General features: G+C 34.2%; 1 protein-coding gene across 1 annotated transcript in view; it reads right to left on the bottom strand.

Moving 5' to 3' along the window:
• Nucleotides 1-14,593: 14,593 nt before the first annotated feature.
• LOC128205138 (uncharacterized) overlaps nucleotides 14,594-25,376 on the bottom strand; it is a 40,013-nt gene continuing 29,230 nt past the window's right edge. Inside the window, exon 5 of the mRNA XM_052906585.1 lies at nucleotides 14,594-24,398. Coding sequence (XP_052762545.1) covers nucleotides 23,752-24,398 — 647 coding nt within the window. The 3' untranslated portion in view covers nucleotides 14,594-23,751. The remainder of the gene's footprint in view (nucleotides 24,399-25,376) is intronic.

The following is a 25,376-nucleotide window of genomic DNA, read 5'->3' as shown; positions in this document are numbered from 1 at the left end:
TTCAGCTGTTTACATATTGTTCATCTATCGTTTCAGTTGACCGTGTTTATTTTAAGTTATCAATGCAAAATGGCAAGTGGCACTACAACGAAAACAAACTCCCAGAAATGCACCAGATGTAAGATTTTTGTCCAGAAAGTAGGGCCAAAGTCAATTAGTCAAAACCTACACAAAATGGAAGACAGACTTAATTTCTATACATAGGAACACCTTATTACATTAAGTGTATGGATAATTGACCAATCGAGTCAAATAGGAGTCCATATTAATTATTGTCAGACTCAAGGTTCAAAGACCAGAAATGATATTCAATGGTTTGCACTTTACATATCTGGTTTATTTCAATAAAATGATATAGCAGGCTATTTTCGTAGACAAACGCTATTTTCGCAAAAATAGGCTATTTTCGCTATCTAGCTATACCGGTAAATTTCGGCACCTTCGACAACATACCCGTACCGGATACCCAGGACTGACGTATTCCTACGTTTCCGACGTCAATGAGATCAATACAGAGAATGGTTATACTGTAAATGGATCTTTTTGGTGTACAGTTAAACATGAAACTGTTTAAATGGGCTATGGCAAAAGATAATATGTATTTAAGTTTATTTTATGGTCTAATAATGTTAATTGAAACATATTTTCAAAAAAGGTGTCTTGGTTGAACAATCTTTATACAAACTGAAAGTACTGTATCATACTGGAACAAAAACTAAATGAGGATGTTAGAAGCAAAAAGAGTGGTACCTGAGTAGGTAAACACCATTTTAGTTGTCCATTCCACGTTTTAAGTTGCTAATATTCAGTTGGGACCTCTTGGAGTTTAGCTACATCACGGAGGGGACTTGCAAACAACCGTACAGCTGGTGAAGCGCGAAAATTGTTCTGCAAAGTTCCAGTAACGGTTCTGTCAACGTTTATTTTGATCAGGAAAGATAGGTGGTCAGCTTTTACTAATTTTTATTAACATTTTAAAGCATTTCTTTAGAAAAATGGGGAATGGCATTCGATTTGTGTTGGATTTATCGGCGCACTGGTATTATATGCCACCAATATATCAAAACAACGTTGAGTTATGACGAACATTCCGGCTCTGAACTGTATGAAATTCAACGAGAGAGGAGGCGTGTTTCGAATTTTTCATGCAATATTTAGTAGTATCCTCGTCTTGTATCAGTTCAAAAACACAGTTTTCGTTCCGTTGTTTATTCCCTGTGACTAGTTTAACTATGTACGCTGTTTTAAGAAAAATGCTAGTCATAGTGTTACGGTAGTGGTTGTGTTACTGGTGTTAAAGGCCTAGTTTAAGGAATGTTTGGCATGACAATCCCCTGCTGTGCATCTTCTACTAATTGCACTGATGTCACAGTAGGGGCCAATTTCCTGTTTATTTGTTTATTGGCTCAGGGCCATTTAGGGTCCATTTATATAATAAAATCTCCAACACACACAGCAGGATATACAGATCGGAGATCTTATAAAACAATTAGGCAATTATATTAAGATCAATACACAGAGTTTGTGTTCAATAAACGTTTGTTGTTTTTTTTTGTTTTTTTTTTATGGGGGGGGGGGGTCACTTATAGAAGGATTAAACTAGGCCTTTAAGGTTGTCCAAAAACATTTATAGATAAAACGGTTATCAACTATATACCCTGCAAACTAATTATCGCTTTTTAGAGTGTTTGCGTAAGTGTCGAGAAATTGCATTATTAAAAGAAAATTGGAGATAATTTTGAAATAAAGTTCCCCAGAGTTATATATTTTGCATGGTGCTCGACCTTACATTGCTCTCCATATATGAACCAAGTTTCGATCATTTTAAGCATTTTTTGAGTTATTGCCTGGACAAAGTTTGCATTATTAAAATGAACAAAGGGAGATAATTTTGCAAAAAGTGCCCCAGAGTTATATTTTTGGCACAAATTCAAATCACTATCTACCTATGTCCCAAGCTTCAAACAATTAATTTCAAGAAGATGTTGTGTTAAAAGGCACAGTACCACAACGGATGAACACGGAGCCAGCACAGATTACACCGGTACCACCACTGCAGCGCCACGGACCGTCCCTGAACAACACGGTGTTAACATGGATTGATCGCACAGAATCAACTAGGTGCCACTACAGACCTGCTCGGAGCAATCACGGTCGCTCCACAGACCTACTCAGTTTATCTAAGATTTTATAATCCTTCCTGAAGGTCACAGACGGTTCTGGAACACTATGGCAGTTTTAAAGAGTTTAAATTGACGGGATGTATCCCGTACCACCCAGGACTACCCCATACTTTTCTGGACTGTCCCTGGTCAACCGGACCAAACACAAATCCAACACGGATCTGGTGTCGGATCGACCAAATTTAAGTTCGGGGCGATCCTGGGCAGTCAGGGAGGACGGTGGGACTTGGGGTTAAGTGCCAGGGACAAAACATGAAAAATGATCAAGGGGAGAAAACTTAAAAATAAAGTACTCCATAGTTAAATCCTTTTAGTATTTTTTGTGTAAGTGCAAGGACAATATTTACTATATTTAAGAATATGAGACATAAGATGTGGCCATCTTACATCTGACCTCTAAGTTTGACCGTGAATTGTACCGAGCTAGTTGTAACATACGCTTTGTTCAACATCTCAAAATGGTGAACATTTGTGGAGAGTGATCTCAGAATCCTTCAAGCGGTTCAAGGGATATGGAGAAGACACGAAATGCAGTCATATGACCTTTGACCTCTAAGTGTTACCTTGACCTTGAACCGAGTTTGTTGTATCGTCTGCACTTCATCTCAATTTGGTGACATCGAAAACAAACTATGGTCAGACATTTGACATTTAACCTCAAAGTGTGAACTTGACCTCGAACCGAACTGGTTATAACATGAGCTCTATACGTCGTCGTAATAGGGTAAATGGGAGTTGAGAAAAATTGTTCAAGCGGTTCAAGATATTTTGAGCAGACAAATGATTATTTATATAACCTCCATGTGAGACATTGACCTTAAACCGAGCTGCTCATCGTCTCAATTTGGTGAACATTTGTTGGTTGTTATTTCAAAAGATTTTAAGCTACTCAATGGATCGGACAAGAAATAAAGTCATATTAAAGTCATATTAAAGTCATGTGACCTTCGACCCCAAAGTGTGATCTTGCCCTTGATCCGAGTTGGTCTCCAAATTTATGGGAGGGCAATAATGGCAAATACAGTATTTATTCATTTCAAATAAAGTGGAGACATAGCTAGATATTTGTTCCTCTAAAAGAACTATTTGTGAGGTAAAGCTATCACTGAATGTGATTCATACCCCCAAAACGCTGCCCGGATAAGAAAAGGCAGTAAAGTATTTTAAAATCCCGTCTAAAAATGCCAATTCTAAACCATTGTATGCAGTGCTATTAGATTCCATCATGTATTTTTAAAGTAGTGCTCCAGACAAGAAAATCTAACCAAAGGCAAAAACTCTTATATTAGCTAAAACAGAGTTATGATTCTTGTACACTGCACTTCCTTTCATCGTCATTTACTATTGTATGAAGTTTAATTAAAATGCATCCCATAGTTATAATGCGGACAAGAAAAAGGTAACAAAGAGCAATGACTCTGTAATCAGCTGAAATAGTGTTATGGTTCCGGAACACTGCACTTTTTCTCATAACGCTGTACCCTTGTATAACGCTTAGTGCGATTTGGTAGTTTTCAAATTATGCTCCGGACAAGAAAATGTAACAAAGAGCAATAACTCCGCTGAAATTAAGTTAAGGTTCCTGTACGCTGCATATCCAGTTGTTGTGCTTTACCATTGTATGAAGTTTTAATAAATTCCAGCCATTATGTTTCAAATTATGCAACGTACAAGGCAAAAGTAACAATGGACAACAGTTTTGTAATTTTCTATAGTATACTTATGGTTAGTGTACACTGCACTTCCTCCCATTGTGTTTTTCCATTCTATGAAGTTTAATTTATTTCCATCCAGTAGGTTTCAAGTTATGCTTCAGACTAGAAAAAAGTAGCAAAGACCAACATCTCTGAATGAGCTAAGACAGAGTCATCAGTTTTAGGTAACTTTAACTGTGTTCATTTATGATATAATTATTTCATATATTATATGTGGGGCTGCACTCATACATTGGGATATTTTTCATTCAAACTTCAAAGGGAGTTAATCAATTAACCATTGGTTGACAAGAAAAAGGGCAATAGTAGGCCAGTTGTTCACAACAAGTTTTAAACACAAATAAATTGTTGATAGGTTCATGAATTTCCACGGAAATCCTCCCTAAGCTATTCCTACATACCAAGTTTGGTCACACAATGTGAACCCTAACTAAAGTTAATTAGTACCAAATTGTTATCTATTTTTAGTAACAGTGACTTTGACCTCAGGGGCCCCAAACGCAAAAAAAAACAAGTTTTAAACACAAAGTATTGTTGATAGGTTCATATACTTTACTCAAACAAGTACGACTGAAAACATTGTCTCAAATCTTATATAAAATACCGCAGATCACAAGCATTCTTCAATCTTTCAGAGTGGTTAATATTTGAAAGTTAACAATGATGACATTAAACATGTTGTTAATTTTAACAGAGTTCTGAGGGTTCGGCAAATTATTTCTTAAAAGCTACTGAAAACACATCAGAATATAAGTACAGTAGAAGTCTTTTTGTACAAGTAAAGGTATATGAATGCAATAAATATGGATGAATACAATAAAAACAAGTACATTTCATTGAAATTAGACTTTTGGCAACCTTTGACAACCAGATGAACATGTGACCCTGACCATGTTAATTTACATGAAAATAAAATGATAAGATATAACTATAAATTTAAAATACAAAACAACTATATAATAAAATAGTTAACTTGTATTAATTCATAAATGTTTAACATGACCCCTAAGTAGAAATGGAAATTGCTGCATAAGGTAGCTATGTTGAAAGCAGACTTTAGAAAATCTAGTCATACCATAAGAAATCACAAAAAAATATGATTTTCCTATAGTTTTGCACCTATTGCGAAAACTGACCGCGTTCATATATAAGACCCTGTTCCTGTTCCTTTCACTGTTATTTATCAGCAATGAAGGCGATCTGAAATAAAACAAGAACAGGTCACGTATACCGTAATGACAATAGTGAATACATACAATATATAATATTGTACTAACAGCTTTTGGACATTTCTAGATTCAACGATAAGCAGGCAATTAAAATACCGCCTCACCTGTTACTTGAATTCTATTTACCTTCAAGTTACAATCAAGAGTTAAATGATGTGGATCATGCCAAACATTTCTTATTTTTGCCCATAATTCTCATTCTGGACATATACAGACATGACTGCTAGGGGCGACAAGACACCATGAAAGAGCCGCAAGCACAGGCTATCTACCGTGGTCTTCATATTCCGACAAATAGTAAATATACTCCGTAGCGTCTGGTTCTTAATTGGAATTTCAGGACGATAGAAATGTCATGGGTGAAAAATGCAAAAAAAATGTGGATGTACTCGTAAAAAAATGCAAGATGCACTTACTGCGAAATAAGATAATAGTTGGTCTTTATTGCAAACTTAAGTACGTAATGTTCTTTCTGTTGACTAAGAAAAGTCAAAGTTCTTAAAAAGGGTACTGTAATGTACATACAGTAAACCCATCGGGTCATAATCTGCATGCTTGAGATATAATCTCTCGACAATATTTTAATCTCTGAATAAAGTATAAATTAAAGGGTGAAATTCAAGCTATCACAATTCATTTAACAGATCAATGACTCTACTGTTTTCGAAGTATCGTGTGTTTATATTAAAACGGTACAATTTTGTAAATACCGAAGCATTTGCCAGAATATTTATAATTTCGGGCTTCAACTATTATCATATATAGCAACAGAGATAGTAATACTGTGAAATCATTAATGTTCGTGGGGCATTAATGTTCGTGGTTTTCGTGGGTTGGGTGATCCACGAATTCAAGATCCCACGAAATATAAACCCTTTATTCATTTTTTCAATTGCCTTGTTACGTACATACTCTAGTATATTATTTACAGAGGTCGCAGTATACAGTGTTAAAACCTGTCTCACTGTATAACTTACGATCATTATTCTGTTAATATATTATAACTGCCTTTAACAAATAATGAACCAAATCAATTAAATGTGTTTTATGCAGCAAATGACAGTTATAAGCACGTGTTTAAACGTGTGCTGTTAATGAAAATCTCCAAGTTTACAACACAGTGGCTTGATGACAAAGGCTCATTAAAGTCACAATAAATAACTTCAACTACCCAAAATTATATTTTATACATACTTGAACATGTATATCACCAAAATAATACATTGCCATAAACATAAAACGAGATTTGACAAAATTCAAAAATACCCTATACTGTAATTACAGAAGTGGAGACTATGAACGCACATCTGCCGCATACAGCGGACCGTTACACAAGTAACATTTTCTTAAAAAAAATGCATTGGCAAATTCTTTGGAACTTACATACATCATGTAAAATGATAATTATGCATCCATGAAATAACATAAAAAATGTAGCTCTAATTTCTATCTGTTTTTGGGTGGAATACCTTAATGTATCAGTATTTGTTGTGGATAACCGTTGCGATAATCATCTATATTTGGCTGTGAGGTACACAACAATTGATTATATGGAGGCGAAAACTGCTCGCAAATTCCCACAGAAACGAGCGCAAAACCAACAGTCCTTATAAGAACTATCCATTGATTGAAGATTGCCTCTCAAATAATAAAAGAACTCTGTCTCAGAGCTTGAACTTCTCCTACACAGTTTGTTATACTCCATACAATATACCTATTAGACACATAAACGCCGTTTTTAGAAATTGCATGTTGGCAGAGTTAAGAGTGACTAATTAAAAAAACTTCCTACTTATATTTTTTACAATTCAGCGGTGTTTTTAAGTCACAAAGTTGCATAAATTGACAATCATTAAAGCTATATTTATTGGCCTTGCGTCACAAGGTCTTATTGTCACCTGAAGAGTTTGTACCAGGTTTCAATGAGTATCTTAAAATTAATATTTTACAATCAAGATTTAAGATGTTGCATTTTTGTTTAGACTTGGGAGGTGACAGTCTTTTTTTGTATTTTTGTGTATTTGAACAATAAAAACACATGAAACAAGCTTTAAAATTATGTTACGGTCTTGAAACAGTTTTGAGTTATGGCCTATGACAAAATGCTTGAATGACTTTCAGATAATGTAGGGGCTTAACTTTCAAATGATATTAACTAGAGTTATGGAGCTTAGTGAAGATGAAAATATTTCAAATCAAGAAGCCATCTCAACAAAAACGTACGGTAAACTACCATTAAATCTAGAATATTGAATACAAACTAGACAAAGTAAGAGATGCAAGGTTTTATCAACACATTCAAATAATCCTAGTGTAACCCCTCCAACGAGCTTATTTGGTTTTTAAACTATCGCATAACAACCAAGAATGTAAGTATATAAGTAAGTATATGATACACTCATAGGTAAGACGGTCGGTCCCTATGTAAAAAAATGTGTTGTATTTTGACCAATGACCTTGACCTGCATTAATGGGTTTTGAATGATCTCATGGTGAACATGTACTCCAATTTATTCTAACCCCCCCCCCCCCCCCCCCCCCGACCACTTATTACCGAAATACGTGTGAAGATTAAACATGTGTATCTGGCACTGCATTCCCCGATTTCTCAAATAAGCTATCATAATTGTGATATTAGATAAAATGACGAGTCATACTTACGTTTTATGATGATATCCGTTCTTTTGCTCTAGCTCGGAAATGTCATTGGCTCTTTTGTATACAAAGCTCCTAAAAGAGCTGGAGCCACTGTTTCGCAGCCGTGTACATACAATTACAAAGACCATGTATTGTGTTGTGGGCCTTGACTTAACATGTCGTCCAACTTAATCGTTAAAATGGGACAATATAATATGGAAAAAAAAACTTTACCATCATGAATAAAAGGATTGACAGACAATGAACAGCAATCCTAACCCTAATTATCACAGAGCAATTCACTAAAATTAATATGTCAAAAGGATACATGTACTCACCCAAGTCCTTAGTCCAAGGAGTTGAAAAGACCGGGTGACATGTGACACTCCTGCAATGTAAGCAGCTGGTAGTGATTTCACTCACACAAAACTAATCAAGAGATGCCACCAATCGCACCTGTTTACAGAAATGATAAAAATCCAAAGGCACCTTATAACCAAAGATTGTCTAGAAGAATTTTCATATAAGATATGTGTACTTAAAATGTCAACCATTTATTATTCAAGTGGTAATATATTTAAATAATAATAATAAGAATAATAATAATAATAATAGTAATAGTAATAGTAATAATAATAATAATAATAATAATAATAATAATAATAATAATAATAATAGTAATAGTAATAATAATAATAATAATATTAATAATAATAATAATAATAATAATAATAATAATAATAATAAATAATAACAATAGTAATAATAATAATAATAATAATAATAATAATAATAGTAATAATAATAATAATAATAATAATAATAATAATAATAATAATAATAATAGTAATAATAGTAAAAATAATAATAATAATAATAATAATAATAATAATAATAATAATAATAATAATAATAATAATAGTAATAGTAATAATAATAGTAATAATAATAGTAATAATAATAATAATAATAATAATAATAATAATAAATAATAAATAATAATACTAATAATAATAAATAACAATATAACTTGTGCGGACAATGAAACACTAGAACGGTTAAGGTAATGAACAGCTTTTTCTACAGAATGTTTATTAAAAAGAGTTGACTATTAAATTATATTATAGTCATGTTCTATATAATGACCTATATGTACACAATGCAGCAATATTCCCTTCGCCCCACCTTGCTTCTCGTGTCTAGGTTAACTATAAGACCTTAACCATTTGGAATTTTCACACCGCTTTTTTTTAAATTTTAGAATCAAACAATTATCCTGTGGAAACGATGCTCAGAATCTATTGAAGTTTAAGCAGGTACCTAGTTTTGCTGCATCACGTATACAAACAGCTAGAGAAAAAAAATATATCAAAAAGATGTTTAAATATAAAATAAAAAGATGGCCATTTTTGTTGTTGTAGGTCGTACGAGGCGACAGTAAGCGCCAACTTTTGCTGTTGTTGAAGGTACTTTGAGACGACATTCAGCCATTTTTGTTGTTCATGAAGGTCATTCGAGACGGCTTGTTGCACTTTTGTAAATGGTCACCCATTGAATGTTCCTTTGAAGTACAATCAAAATGGCTAGTTGCAGGGATGTGTTTTCAATGCAAAACAGGAAGTCAGCCATTTTGATGTTGATGTTTGTTGCAATCAGGGCTGCTAAAAATTAGAAACTCAATTAGTCCGGGTCAATCGACCAGCAGGGAAATGTGTGATGCGGAATGAAATGGCGGTGTTCGAAGGGTTTTTCGTGTATCCGGAGGACAATTTCACCTTGTAAGTGAGTTAAATAAATTATCTCGCAAAAATACGCCTACCCGGAGGCCACACGTGTAAGCTTCCCCCGGTTCTTTAACCTATGTTTCTAGAGGCATTGATAAAAAAGCTATTGAATGTATAAGCTCAACGATTGCTTGTTTACAAAGTGAAAATAGAAAATTGCGTGACTTGAAACTGTGTTTTTAGTCAAAGTGTACCATTCTTTTACCTATTTTAGCTATTTTTTCATTGAATTTTTGCATATGTTTTTTCTTTTCGACGGATAATGCACTTACATGCGCACTATATGGCCGATTTTTGTATGTTTAAACACATTCAATATTAGGCAATGATGTTTAATGCATTTTGTGTGTGATGCAGAATCAGACTACGCTTGCGTTCATAAAAGAAGCGCAGTGTCCCACCTTTCAGCCGATGCACCGCATCATCCGGTTTGCCACGCCAGATAATTTTGCCACTAGACATGCCATTTCGACTTTCATTATTTGCCCGATATTTTTCCGCAGTATTTCGTTTTTTTCAACATCGCAAGAATACTGCATTTATAAAACGCAAATACTACTCTAGAGAGAACATTTTCAAACATTCCACAACTATCCATGTCCGAATTACTACAAAGCGAGAGAACCTAAACGAAACTCTTGAAATAAAATCAAAGCACTGAAAGCACTTCAATATTGAATCAAAAGGCAAAAAATAAGCAACGGATTTGCATTATATAGTCAACAGTTGTTTTCAGAAAAAGCCACCCTTGGAAGCTCCGTGTGAAGCTCCCATGCATTTGAATTTGTCCTGATGGTTTAACAGTGACCTTGACCTAAGGGATCCCAAACGCAACCCCATGAAATCTCTCCATAAACTTTTCCTACATGTATATGCCAAGTTTGGTTACATTATGTCAACCCTAACTAAAGTTAATCAGTACTAACCATTTTTCTATTTTCATTTATAATGACCTTGACCATGACCATGACTCTCAGGGCCCCAAACACAATCCCATATAAAGTCTCTTTAAACTTTACCTATAAATTAAGTTTGGTCGCAATATGTCAACACTAACTTAAGTTATTTAATACCACCCATATTTCAACCATTAGTTTCCATTGTCTTATTGAACAAGATCAAATATGGTGTTTGGAGGATCGGCTCATATTCCCCATTGTCCTTTAAAATATATTCTGCTGGGTTATATAATAACAGATAAATGAGGAGCTTATTTTGTAAAAAAAAATCTTATGACTGATATTTATATAAAAGACTTAGTATTGTTTTGGGACTGAAACTGCTATTTATGGATTGGTCGCATTTTCTTACGTGTATGCTGTATGAGCGTAGTAGGGCAAGGAGCAAAAAAGAGTGGTTCTTGGTAGTTTGCGCTACTGCGTTCATACAGCATAAACGCAAGAAGCGTTCATACAGCATAAACGCAAGAAAAATGCAATCAATTCCTCAGAACAAAATCCATGTCACATTGTTAACAAAACAAATACTGTGTTGTTTGTATATCATTACATTTATTTTTAAGCATTTACATGTACATAAAACACTTCAATCAAATATACAATTTGAAATAATATATGGCACAAAGGAATCTAAATGCATTTAACCACAAATCCAACCATAAAAAATACTCAATATTATGTCGTATTAGATAAAAATGACCGCATTCCATTAATGCAGGCGTATCAAATTTCGCAAAATTTAGTAACTCCAGCTATATTTTATAAATCCAGTTGTATTTCATATATCCTTTCATGGACCATATGCTTTTCCACAAATTGAATTTTCCTGTTGCTTTCTTTGTGTTTATGTATTTAATATATAAATGTGAAACTGTTTCTAAATTATGTTTTATAAGCACAACCAACTGGAAAACTGAAAATTCCATCTATCTTGACAAATAATATGAAAAATTGGCAGTTTTTACACCAAAGTGGAGCTTAAGCCAAAGAAAATCTATTGCCCCTAAGAAAAGGCCAACAAAACTGAATGACTGCCAAGTGAAGGCCAATGTAAATCTATGGCCAGGGTGGTAAGGCCAACTTAACTTATTGGCCAAGAAGCGAATGCCAACAAATATATATTGCCGTGGAGCAAAGGTCAATTTAAATCCCTGATCAAGGAACAAGGCAAACATACATATATGGCCACTGAGCGAAGGCAAACCCTAATCCATGGCCGTGGATCAAAGGTCAACATAAATCGATGACAAAGGAGCCAAAGCAAGCATAACTATACGGACAATGAGTGAAGGCCAAAATCTATAACTAAGGAGTGGAGGCCAACTTAAATCTTTGACTAAGGAGTAAAGGCAAACATAAATCTATGACCAAGGAGTGGAGGCCAACTTAAATCTATGACTAAGGAGTGGAGTCCAACTTAAATCTTAGACTAAGGAGTGAAGGCCAACTTAAATCTTTGACTAATGAGTAAAGGCAAACATAAATCTATGACTAAGGAGTGGAGTCCAACTTAAATCTTAGACTAAGGAGTGAAGGCCAACTTAAATCTTTGACTAATGAGTAAAGGTAAACATAAATCTATGACTAAGGAGTAAAGGCCAACATAAATCTATGACTAAGGAGTGAATGCAAGCATAAATCTTTGACCATGGACTGAAGGTCAACAAAAATCTATGACTAAGGAGTGAAGGTCAACATAAATCTATGACTAAGGAGTGAAGGTCAACATAAATCTATGACTAAGGAGTGAAGGTCAACATAAATCTATGACTAAGGAGTGAAGGTCAACATAAATCTATGACTAAGGAGTAAAGGCCAACATAAATCTATGACTAAGGGGTGAAGGTCAACATAAATCTATGACCAAGGAGTGAAGGCCAACTTAAATCTATGAGTAAAGAGGGAAGGCCAACATAAATCTATGACTAAGGAGTAAAGGCCAACATAAATCTATGACTAAGGAGTGAAGGCCAATATAAATCTATGACTAAGGAGTAAAGGCCAACATTAATTTATGACTAACTAGTGAAGGTCAACATTAATCTATGACTAAGGAGTAAAGAGGGAAGGCCAACATAAATCTATGACTAAGGAGTAAAGGGCTTGTACATCTGAGGCCAAACTGAGACAGCCAATATAAATCAATGGCAAAGGAGCAAAAGTCAAATTAATTTATGGCAGAAGAGCAAAAACTAATGCAAATCAGTGGAAATTCAGAGTATGTGGAAACACTTATGATCTTTGAATGTTCACACATTCCATGTTGTTATAAATGTGTACATATTATTAACAAACAAATACAAATACAATACATAAATGTCATGAAAAAGCATATTGTTCTGTTTATAGTACAGTAGGAGAGTACGAAAACGGTTATGTCATAAATAAAAACTAAATGGATATCAAAATGGATTTCTTAATTGCAGATGTAAAACAAACAATGACTAATCAAACATACATTATCTAAAGCATCAGCTGTTAGCAACAAAAAGCAAACATTCATTATTTATTTAGACCACACCACATAATTCTAATAATAAAAAACAAAAACAAACTACATTTATCACAGAATGTGATTAATACCCATGCATGCCAAAGTGTTGGAAATACTACCTAGACAGAACAGATTAAGAAACCCAAGTGGAACATGTTTTAATGAAGGTAAACATGCCACAGAATTGGCAATAATGTAGAGACATGAGGAACATTGGCATATATTGGTACATGTATTGTTATGTGAAACAAACTATCATCAGTAAGGCTTATATAGCAAAACATACTAAGTTCAGAAGACAGCTGTGACCTTGACCTTGAAGGTAGGGACACCTGTCTTGTGCATGACACATTCTCATGCAATGGTGGTCACTTCTGCCAAATAATTTTCAAATCAAAACCATGAATGAGAAAGATATGAACCGGACAAAAAAGGAACAGAAGGACATGAAAACTCATTTGATTCCAATATTGCCCCTACTTCATTTGGTAAAAGGGGGTTATAACTATTAGAAGCCAGGAAAATGCACTTAGCCAAATTTTTTATTTAAGTCAGTATTTCTTACGTTGGATCTTTTTGTGTTTTAAATTATTAAATACCAAAAAATTGACTCCCTCAAAAATGAAAGAAAGTTTACACTGTAAGAGAAACTAGGTTAAGCAGAACAAAACATGTGTTACTGTTAGAAATTTGATTCACAATACATGTCTTTTTACACTAGATCACAAAATATAAATAATACATATAAAATAAACTTACATGTTTCTAAATAAATTTATCTGTTTGAATATAAAAAATATCTAGAATGTCTATAAAATATCACATGTAACAGTCCTACTAGAACGAACTTAACCAGGCTTAAGTAGCAAACACCAAATCACCAAATGATAAAACATACATGTTCATTCGTAATTGCAAATTTGTAATATATCTTTGATCAAAATGAAATGCCCATTAAGATTATAATACAAAGCTTTATACATGCGCATCTAGGGGTACTTGCAAAATTGTAGTAACTACCTCAATTTAAAAAATCATTTACTGCAGTTTTACACTCACGTCACGATATATCAAATGTCGCATATAGTGTTTTTTGTCACAGTTGAATTTCCGAAAAAAAATCTGATATATTTTTATATTACAATTCACTCCATTTAAATATATTTCCAAATTGCTGTTTTCTGTCTTTGGAGCACAAATCCAGTCATATTAAGGAAATACATGTAAAATAAGAGTACCAAGGAGCGAACACTGTTGCTTCTGAGTTGATTATCAGTCTGAAATGGGCATAACTCTATAGTTAAGTAAGAGTTATGGGACTTGCCGTAATTGTGCTTATTGTCTTTGACATGTGTACCAAGTTTCATTTGAATATTTTGAAAGTTTTATTGGTTTCCGGTAAGTATTAGGATGCAGACGACAACATTTAAGCCAAAGGCTTACCATAATAACATGACTTTTTGCTTAAAGCTGCACTCTCACAGATTGACCTTTTTGACTACTTTGTTGTTTTTTTTGTCTTGGAATAAATCAAATTAGGGGAGAATGTCTGAAAAGTAGTTAATGAAAGATTCCTTATAAAAGATAAGATCACAGTTTTTAATATTTATGTTCAAAAATTGATGTTTTATGGCTAATAGTGTTACATACTATTGTGAGTTATCCTTACATATGACTGAATTGAAAGCATTGATGCAAAAATCATTTTCATTTTTTGATTACCAGGAAAGTAGAATTTAAAACCAAAATCTAAAAACAAAACAGCTAATGTTTGACTTCATAAATAGTCATACATAAAAAGTACAGAAACATACAAAAATAGTATATACTAACACAAAATAAAGTTTAAACATATAAAAGCAATATAGTTATAGGTATATATATATATGCAAGTATAAAACATACACATATTTGATATTTTTAATGTTATAAAAATCTATTTGCTATAAAAAAATATATTTTGCTAAAAAAATCAAGGAAACAGCTCTTTATTTCATCCTGTTATGTAAATAGCCTGAGGGGCAGTGATTACGAACAGTCTGAGTTCAGATTCAAGACTCATTATGTCAAAACTTCATTTATTGTACGTTTCCTTCAATCAGATCACTGATGGAAAAATTTGCTGAAATATCGATATTACTATTTGAATGTTTTACTATTATGAACATACATTTTTGTAAAAGAAATGGAACAAGAGATGTTAGTGAAACATTTATGCCCCCTTGGGAGCCAAATTGTTAGTAGGATTTGGACACTTAAATAAAATATGGACAATCAGAAAACCTTTTTTCAGCTTACAGTCACACTGACCTTGACCTTTGACCCACTGACCTCAAAATCAATAGGGTTCATCTGCTGGTCATGACCAATAAGCCTACCTAGTATGAGGTCCCTGGGTCAAAGCGTTCTCAAGTTATTGATCGGAAACCGTTTTTCATGTTAAGGTCACACTGACCTTGACCTTTGACCCACTGACCTCAAAATCAATAGGGTTCATCTGCTGGTCATGACCAATACACCTACCAAGTATGAGGTTCCTGGGTCAAAGCGTTCTCAAGTTATTGATCGGAAACCGTTTTTCATGTAAAGGTCACACTGACCTTGACCTTTGACCCACTGACCTCAAAATCAATAGGGTTCATCTGCTGGTGATGACCAATACACATACCAAGTATGAGGTCCCTCGGTCAAAGCGTTCTCAAGTTATTGATCGGAAACCATTTGGTATTCCGACCGACCGACAGACAGACCGACCGACCGACAGACATGTGCAAAACAATATACCCCACTTTTTTCAAAAGGGGGCATAATAAATATGATTTTTTGTTTGTTTAACATTAAAATGCTTTTCTAAGTCTGAGTCTAGACTTGGACTTGAGACTGTTCGTAATCATTGCCCCTGGAGTCTGAGTTTAGACTTGGACTTGAGACTGTTCGTAATCATGGCCCCTGGAGTCTGAGTCTAGACTTGAACTTGAGACTGTTCGTAATCATGGCCCCTGGAGTCTGAGTCTAGACTTGGACTTGAGACTGTTCGTAATCATGGCCCCTGGAGTCTGAGTCTAGACTTGAACTTGAGACTGTTCGTAATCATGGCCCCAGAGTCTGAGTCTAGACTTGAACTTGAGACTGTTCGTAACCATGGCCCAAGGTCTCTGTTGGAGTATGGGGGATTCAGGCCTAAAGCAGGGTCAAGGGTCTTAGGACACTTTTAAAAATGTTTTTTAGTCCTTTATAATCATTTCAAGGGATGTATACTGTTATTGGTGAATATTTCCAAGTAAAAAATGCTCTTTACATCCGCACAATAGTTTAATTTAAAATCTCTCAACCTCAATTTCAGGATTTATCCTTAACTTAAGAACCCCTGTAAAATAATAGAATTCTCTTTCATATATCTTAAAAACATTTAAACATACTGATTCAATAAAAAAAATCAATTCATGGGTGATAAGAATCTTATTAGAATAATAACAGTATAAAAACACATGTATCAGATGTAAAAACAGTATAACATTATGAACATAATTCTTTGCAATATAATATTCTTATTAGTAGCCATTATCTTGGGATATAACCATATCAGACTCAATTACAGTAAACTTCTGTTTCCTAATGGCCATGGAAGATATCAGCGAAGCCACCAGTGAATATAAGTTGTCATTACTATCAAATATCAGTAATAATGCGTAGAGTAAGGTATAGTGTTTCAGTCCAGAAGTAAGACTGGTTCTCATATACACTTAGCCAAGAAAACTCGTTTAATAAAATCTCCATGGTAACCTTATTTACCAGAAACACAAGTAATATATACTGACAAGTGAAATATAATACCGTACACCTGGTGTTAACGAACCACAGCGGTTAAGATATATTTGCTAAAATATCACTTAAACATCAGTTTTTGAGTCATTGCATTCAGACATTGTCAATGCCATAAATGGCACTAAGGCTCAATTTAACCTCATTTCTTTGACAGGGCAGGTGGGTGGTGGGGGGTATGGATTGTCTGGTAATGTTTCATTGTTTAACCTTTGCAAGCTACAAGTCTGTATCATAATAGTTATCAAACAAGATGCCAATGCAGCAACACCACATTAAAGTGAATTTTGATTAAAAGTTGTAATTTTGCAAACCTAAGATTTCAGATAGTAACCTTTTTTTCACCAAGTATTCTGACAAAATTTCATAACAATTGGATGGAAATATTGACTTTATTAAAAACATTTAAAATAAACAGTAAGTCTGTCTCTCTGGCTGTATAGAAGGTGTTAAGTCTTTCGCTCCGGCTGTATAGAAGGTGTTAAGTCTGTCTCTCTGGCTGTATAGAAGGTGTTAAGTCTGTCTCTCTGGCTGTATAGAAGGTGTTAAGTCTGTCTCTCTGGCTGTATAGAAGGTGTTAAGTCTGTCTCTCTGGCTGTATAGAAGGTGTTAAGTCTGTCCCTCTGGCTGTATAGAAGGTGTTAAGTCTGTCTCTCTGGCTGTATAGAAGGTGTTAAGTCTGTCGCTCTGGCTGTATAGAAGGTGTTAAGTCTGTCTCTCTGGCTGTATAGAAGGTGTTAAGTCTGTCTCTCTGGCTGTATAGAAGGTGCTAAGTCTGTCTCTCTGGCTGTATAGAAGGTGTTAAGTCTGTCTCTCTGGCTGTATAGACGGTGTTAAGTCTGTCTCTCTGGCTGTATAGAAGGTGTTAAGTCTGTCTCTCTGGCTGTATAGAAGGTGTTAAGTCTGTCTCTCTGGCTGTATAGAAGGTGTTAAGTCTGTCTCTCTGGCTGTATAGAAGGTGTTAAGTCTGTCTCTCTGGCTGTATAGAAGGTGTTAAGTCTGTCTCTCTGGCTGTATAGAAGGTGTTAAGTCTGTCTCTCTGGCTGTATAGGTGTTAAGTCTGTCTCTCTGGCTGTATAGAAGGTGCTAAGTCTGTCTCTCTGGCTGTATAGAAGGTGTTAAGTCTGTCTCTCTGGCTGTATAGAAGGTGTTAAGTCTGTCTCTCTGGCTGTATAGAAGGTGTTAAGTCTGTCCCTCTGGCTGTATAGAAGGTGTTAAGTCTGTCTCTCTGGCTGTATAGAAGGTGTTAAGTCTGTCTCTCTGGCTGTATAGAAGGTGTTAAGTCTGTCTCTCTGGCTGTATAGAAGGTGTTAAGTCTGTCTCTCTGGCTGTATAGAAGGTGTTAAGTCTGTCTCTCTGGCTGTATAGAAGGTGTTAAGTCTGTCCCTCTGGCTGTATAGGTGTTAAGTCTGTCTCTCTGGCTGTATAGAAGGTGTTAAGTCTGTCTCTCTGGCTGTATAGAAGGTGTTAAGTCTGTCTCTCTGGCTGTATAGGTGTTAAGTCTGTCTCTCTGGCTGTATAGAAGGTGTTAAGTCTGTCTCTCTGGCTGTATAGAAGGTGTTAAGTCTGTCTCTCTGGCTGTATAGAAGGTGTTAAGTCTGTCTCTCTGGTTGTATAGAAGGTATTAAGTCTGTCTCTCTGGCTGTATAGAAGGTGTTAAGTCTGTCTCTCTGGCTGTATAGAAGGTGTTAAGTCTGTCTCTCTGGCTGTATAGAAGGTGTTAAGTCTGTCTCTCTGGCTGTATAGAAGGTGTTAAGTCTGTCTCTCTGGCTGTATAGAAGGTGTTAAGTCTGTCTCTCTGGCTGTATAGAAGGTGTTAAGTCTGTCTCTCTGGCTGTATAGACGGTGTTAAGTCTGTCGCTCTGGCTGTATAGACGGTGTTAAGTCTGTCGCTCTGGCTGTATAGAAGGTGTTAAGTCTGTCTCTCTGGCTGTATAGAAGGTGTTAAGTCTGTCTCTCTGGCTGTATAGAAGGTGTTAAGTCTGTCTCTCTGGCTGTATAGAAGGTGTTAAGTCTGTCCCTCTGGCTGTATAGGTGTTAAGTCTGTCTCTCTGGCTGTATAGAAGGTGTTAAGTCTGTCCCTCTGGCTGTATAGGTGTTAAGTCTGTCTCTCTGGCTGTATAGAAGGTATTAAGTCTGTCTCTCTGGCTGTATAGGTGTTAAGTCTGTCTCTCTGGCTGTATAGAAGGTGTTAAGTCTGTCTCTCTGGCTGTATAGAAGGTGTTAAGTCTGTCTCTCTGGCTGTATAGAAGGTGTTAAGTCTGTCCCTCTGGCTGTATAGAAGGTGTTAAGTCTGTCCCTCTGGCTGTATAGAAGGTGTTAAGTCTGTCTCTCTGGCTGTATAGAAGGTGTTAAGTCTGTCCCTCTGGCTGTATAGAAGGTGTTAAGTCTGTCTCTCAGCTTTATAGAAGGAGTTAAGATTGTATTGCACTAAACAGATGGAGTTCAGTCTGTCTTGCTCTATACAGATGGAGTTTAGTCTGTCTCTCTCTATATATAGAAGGTTTTAAGTCTGTCCCTCAGCTATATGAAAGGAGTTAAGTCTTTCTCGCGCTCTATATAAGTAAAGTATGTTTTGTGATGTAGGCCCTCGATATGTTAAATTAGCAATACTACAGCAGCTGCTCCCTGTAATAAATTGAAGTAATAAATAAAAGGTAAAGGCCTGCAATAATTAAGTTTAGAGACACTGTGATGGTTTTTACTATATATCTTTGGTATTGGTATTTATTTATCTATTCATTTAGCAAGTCCTACTGAATTCCTGGAAATTTACATCTAAAATTTATTGTCTTAATAAAAAAAATATGTGCAAAGTAATACTATTTAAGTTTCACATAACAAGCATTGTATTCAATACCTTACACACAGAGAACTCTTTTGTTTTAATTAAATGACAGAAAAAGTAAGGATAACATTTCCATAATAACATGTATACAAAGCCTGCAATGACATTGACAGTCAAAAATAGGAATGTAAAAATAAGCATGAGTCAGTTTTGTTAAAAATAAACTGCTAGACACTAAACTTTTTAGTAAGATTTTTTTAACAGATATTGAGCAATTTTACATATATATATATATATATATATATATATATATAGCACCTTTTAGAAGATTATATCTATAGTTATGCATAAACAAGAGCACTGCAGATCGAATGCCAGCACGCTCATCTGACTTTTCAAGTCAAACAAGAAGTATTATTCAACAACTTTTAAGGCAAAAGTTATAAAAGCTGTACCATATATATGTGTATTATCTCTGACATGATCATGCTATTTTGATAGGTTTAAAGATGAATTCTCACTCCCAAATGAGCAGTACCACAATTAAAACTATTATTTTAATTTACTGAAAAGGATGAATACATATCGAAAACAATGGTTCTCATGAAGGCTACTGTGCATTATTTGAAAAAACCTGGTGTCTCTACCTTATGAGACAATATTTAATCACTGTAAATCTTTTAGGACTCACCAGTCATTTAATATCAGTGCATTTTCAGCTATTAATAACACAGTTACAATCTTGTTATCAGTAATTAAAATTTTCCATCACTGCATTATTTACTAAGTAGTTAAAGGATTATTGCTCAATATTTATGTTTGTTATACATGTGTATGTATTGATTTTAAATACGAGAATCACTTTAACGGTTTTTGAGATATGGTAATCATTTAGGTTTTATACACAACAACAACAACAACAACAACAACAACAACAACAACAACAACATCAATGACTCAACTGATTCCAACAGGTATACTAAGGCTATTAAGACATTGGCCAGTATCACAAAACATCTTCAGTCATTTCCTAACCTAAGTCGGTTTTTTAAGTTAAATATCATGTTTGTCACATTATATAATAACCTAATACTGTCTGAAATACTAAATTGACATTGATTTTAATACATATAAAACCTTGTATGTTAAAAACATTTCTATATTTTGTTTAATATGGCTTCAAATTTGTTAGGAAATTTATTTAAGAAATGGCTTAAGATGTTTTATGAATTACCACCCCTGGACTTTAATTAAAAGAAAAAGAAAAAAAGAGCAACTAATCCTAATAGTGATTGTCCTATAGGGAATTACTCATCAAAGTTAATGTATGTTCAATCAGTCAAACAAAAAACCATCTTTACTTCTTGATTAAACAATTATGCGAAGCTTCAACATAAAATGAAATATTAAACATATAATTTTGATTATTACCTTCATTATGTACAACAGCAGTATTTTTCTTTGACTAAAGTGGGGTCAAAACTTGACCCCATTCATAAGTACAAAAACACTAAAAAAATCATAAATATAGTATCAAAACTCACTAATCTAATATAAGCAATAATATAAGTCTCAATTTAGCACTTAAATATTGTTGTTTTTACAAGTGTCACTATTTACACAATTCAAAGGGCAATTTGCATCCAACATGTGACTGTGAGTAGTACCACTTAGTTTTTAAGAGTTGTACTGTGGCAAGATTGTGGAGGCCTACAATGGTTATCAATTGTTTGGTTTGGTAATTTGTGAATGAATTCTAACACAGAGCAGACAACGGTCATGGCAATCAGTGAGTGCCTGGCACAAGTTAAAGAGTATTGTAAATTATCCAGTCATGGTAAGCTTTGTTGGTAGAGTGCCTAACTTGCCTATAATGGTTATAAATAGCTGGTTTTGTAATTTGGGGATGAATTCTAGCGCAGAGCGGACAACGGTTATGGCACTGCCTAGCACAGGTCAAAGATTATTGTAAATTATCCAGTCATGGTAAGCTCAGTTGGAGCCTGACTTGCCTACAATGGTTATAAATGGTCTGATTGGTAATTTGAGGATGAATTCTAGCACAGAATGGACAACGGTTATGGCACTGACTGGCAATGGTTTAAGAGTGTGTGAGTTATCCAGTCATGGTAAGCTCAGTTGGTAGAGAGCCTGACTTGCCTACAATGGTTATAAATGGTCTGATTTTGGGATTTGTAGATGAATTCTTGTGCACAGGGGATGAAGGCCAAAGCACAGTCTAGCATAAGAGGTCATCAAAATGTGAGTTTAATCCAGTCATGGTTTAGTTCAGTTGCTAAAGTGCCTCAGACTAGCAAACAGGGGTTCCCAGGTTGGATCTCGGAACTGGCAACATGGTTTTTTAGAGCATGTAACATTACCCCCATCACAAGTATGTAAGAAACCCCCCATATAAACACGAGTTGAGTTACTGAATAAACCAAAGAGCCACAGAGCAAATTCAAAGGCTTGTCTGACGTTCTTTCAGTCGAAAAGGGGGCGTAACTCAACATTATAACAGCCAGTTACTAGATATTGTCTTTGTTAGCATAAATTATGTACCAAGTTTCATCTAAATATCTTGAATGGTTTTTGAGTAATGGCCAATAGCCAATGCACAACAACGCTTAAGGTGACACCCTATGAAACACAGACAAGCTAAAAATATCACAAAAATGACTAAATCTACATAAATCAGTTCTTTCAGACAATCTACTGCTACAAAATTGTATTGTCCAGCATAAATGTTGCCTTACAAAATAAATAGTTGTGAACAATTACAACAGCTTCTACAATTCTACAGTATGCAAAAAAGAACTTGCTTGCAGGTCAGAATTAAAGTAACATCGCAATGCCATTTTGCACAAAAGTGACAGTAAATTTGTACAGTTTCAACTGTTCCAAGAGTTTCCTTTTTACTACACCATCCTGGCAAGCATTATTTAAAGCTACTATTTACATAGCTGGTTTAACTGAAACCAATGTTATATGTACATGCAGAAATGCTTTATGAGGTAAATAAGACCCGCCTGTTCAGTAGCTAGTTCCACGTGATAGGTAAAAGTATGCACCAAATCATAGTCCTTGATGTGTGCAGTCGATTGAAGGAGTATAGATATTTTGATCCATTTTGTAATTCATGCAGTGTTTTGGACCACATTTATAAATTTAAAGCCACAATTGTTCAATGTGTCAAAATCTTGAAGTACTAATCTCATTTGCATACAGTATAGAAATTTGAATCACATCAGTCGACAATTGATCATTATTTTTCTTGGCATATCCGACAAACTCATGAAAGTTCCCATGTTTTTTCTTTAGCCTCAGTTTGGAGGCCATAATTTTTCGCCAGTTTTTTTTATATTATTTATCATTGCTTAATTACCCATTTCAATGATTTAGTAAGAAAATACACAAATTGGTTTACTGTTCATGCACTTGAAATTTTAAATGAAACTAAACAGCTTTCAAAAGACCTGTCTTATAAAAAATCTTTTTTTTCTTCTGCATTTCTCATTTTAATTGAGCACTATTTTTGTAAGGCACTTATCTCCATCATAAAAAAATCAAGAAACCTTAAGCTATTGTTCATAACAAATACATCAATAACATAAATGTACATATAATCATTACAATTATACATTGTGGCATTCAATATTATTAAACGATTACACCAAAACAATTTTAATTTTATCATGCATCTTATTATCTTTAAAATAACTGTTAAGGAATGATGGATATTTATCACAATGCTTTCTTTTGGTTAATGTTTGTAAACATCAGTGTAAATCTTTATAACAATAAAAATAATTATTGTAATAATAATTTGATAATAATAATAATAAATAAAAATACAAGTTTCCAATTTCATTTAAAAACAGAAACAGGGAAGACAATTTTTTTTTTCATACAATATTATGAATTATAATCCTTAATAATTTTAACATCATCTCCCTTCTAAGTGTAATTTTAATCACAGAGTATTCATTTAATATTCCACTTTAAGTCTTCCTAGAATTGTCAGCGACGTAATAATTATATTAAGATGATTGTGTATTTGTTTGCATTTTCTGAAAAATTGTTGTGGTACATCTGTCAAAAGAAATATCAAATTGGTGTGGTGTAATGTTATAAAAGATGCTACGCTTTCTTCGGTTTGGTTTTCTTGAAAGCAGTAGCATTCACATAGTCTTTGGTATCTTTCTTCATTTCTTTAGTGTTCTCATAATCATCAAGGGCTTCTTCATCACTCTCAGTGCTCCCTGTTTTATCTCCCTTCGTTTCAACTTCCATATTACCTCCCTTACTTCCAATTTCTGAATTAACTGCCTTAGGCTTAGGAACAACTTCTGGCTTATCTCCCTTATTTTCAACTTCCATATTACCTTCCTTACTTCCACTTTCTGAATCAACTACCTTAGGCTTAGGAACAACTTTTGGCTTATCTCCCTTCTTTTCAACTTCCAAATTAGTTCCCTTTGAACTTTTTTGAGGCTTACTTCCCTTTGTTCCAATTGGCAGTTTTTTACCTCCCTTTGCACCAATTACTGATTTACCTCCCTTAGAAGCTCCAGATTTCTTCGCTTTGGTTCCACTGTCTTGTTTCCAATTCTCATACAGTTTTTCAGTTGACTTTCCAACCTGATAATTTTCATATGGTTCTTCGACCGTACCAAAGTCTACATCAGTTGTCTCCTCTTGTCCTTCTTCAGCTTCTTCCTTGCCTTCTGTCCCTGACATGTCGATGTAGTCATCCACAGGACCATCTGGTACTGGCTTTTTCTTCCCTGTAAATAGTTTGTAAGGATTAACCAAGGCAAAAGGTGCATTGACTAATTTCCAAGGGGCATAAGTAAAGTCATATATAGTTTCTTAAAGCTGCAATCTCACAGATTGACCATTTTTACATTTTTTTTATTTTTTGTCCTGGAACGAGCATATATTTGCGTAAATATATGCAAACCAATGATATATGATTGTTGACAAAAAGTCAGATCATAGATTTTCATATTTCCATTCGAAAATTAATGTTTTACGGCTTAAACCATTACAAATGGTTTAAGAAAAATGCATAAAACATCATTTAATTATAAAAAAATGCGATCTAATTTTTTGTCAGCACTATTGTTTCATAAGTTTCCATGGATTTTCGCAAAAATTGGCTTGTTTCGAGACAAAAAATAAAACAATTATCAAAACGTTCAATCTGCGAGAGTGCAGCTTCAAATACCATGTGAGTTCTGAATTTGCTTCAAATAAGGATGAAAAAATATGTTTGTTAAGGTTAAAAGCCCAAATATTATTCGGTAAGGTAGAAAGGCATTTTTCTTTAAAAAAATTTCCAAATATACTTTCTAAAGACAGACCATTTCATATAAATGGCATTATTTCTTGCATATGTCACTCATAATAATAATGCTGTTGTGATGGAGCTTTCTTCTCAATCTGTAAAAAATACTGAGGTTTTTTTTCCTTTTAATGCATTATTTTGTCTGACTCATTTGACTTAATAATCAAAACACAAAAATGCTTATGACAAAAAGATATACCGGTAAGCAATATTTTGGCATTTTCTAACTGGGGAATTTGTGGCCATGTAGCTATTATTAAAATAAAAAACATTTATAAAGACTAATAATTTTTAATCTGAACCTAAATCATACGCTTTTTTGTTCTATCGTTTAAGTCAAATGAGTAAAACTTGAAAATGCATTAAATTAAAATAATTTTTTATTTGCACCTTTAAAGAAATATTTTTTAATTTT

Source organism: Mya arenaria, chromosome 10 (genome assembly GCF_026914265.1).
Source record: "Mya arenaria isolate MELC-2E11 chromosome 10, ASM2691426v1".
In the NCBI taxonomy this organism is placed as follows: Eukaryota; Metazoa; Mollusca; class Bivalvia; order Myida; family Myidae; genus Mya; species Mya arenaria.
Note: the sequence above shows the minus strand (reverse complement) of the source record. Positions and strands in the feature narration are given on the sequence as shown.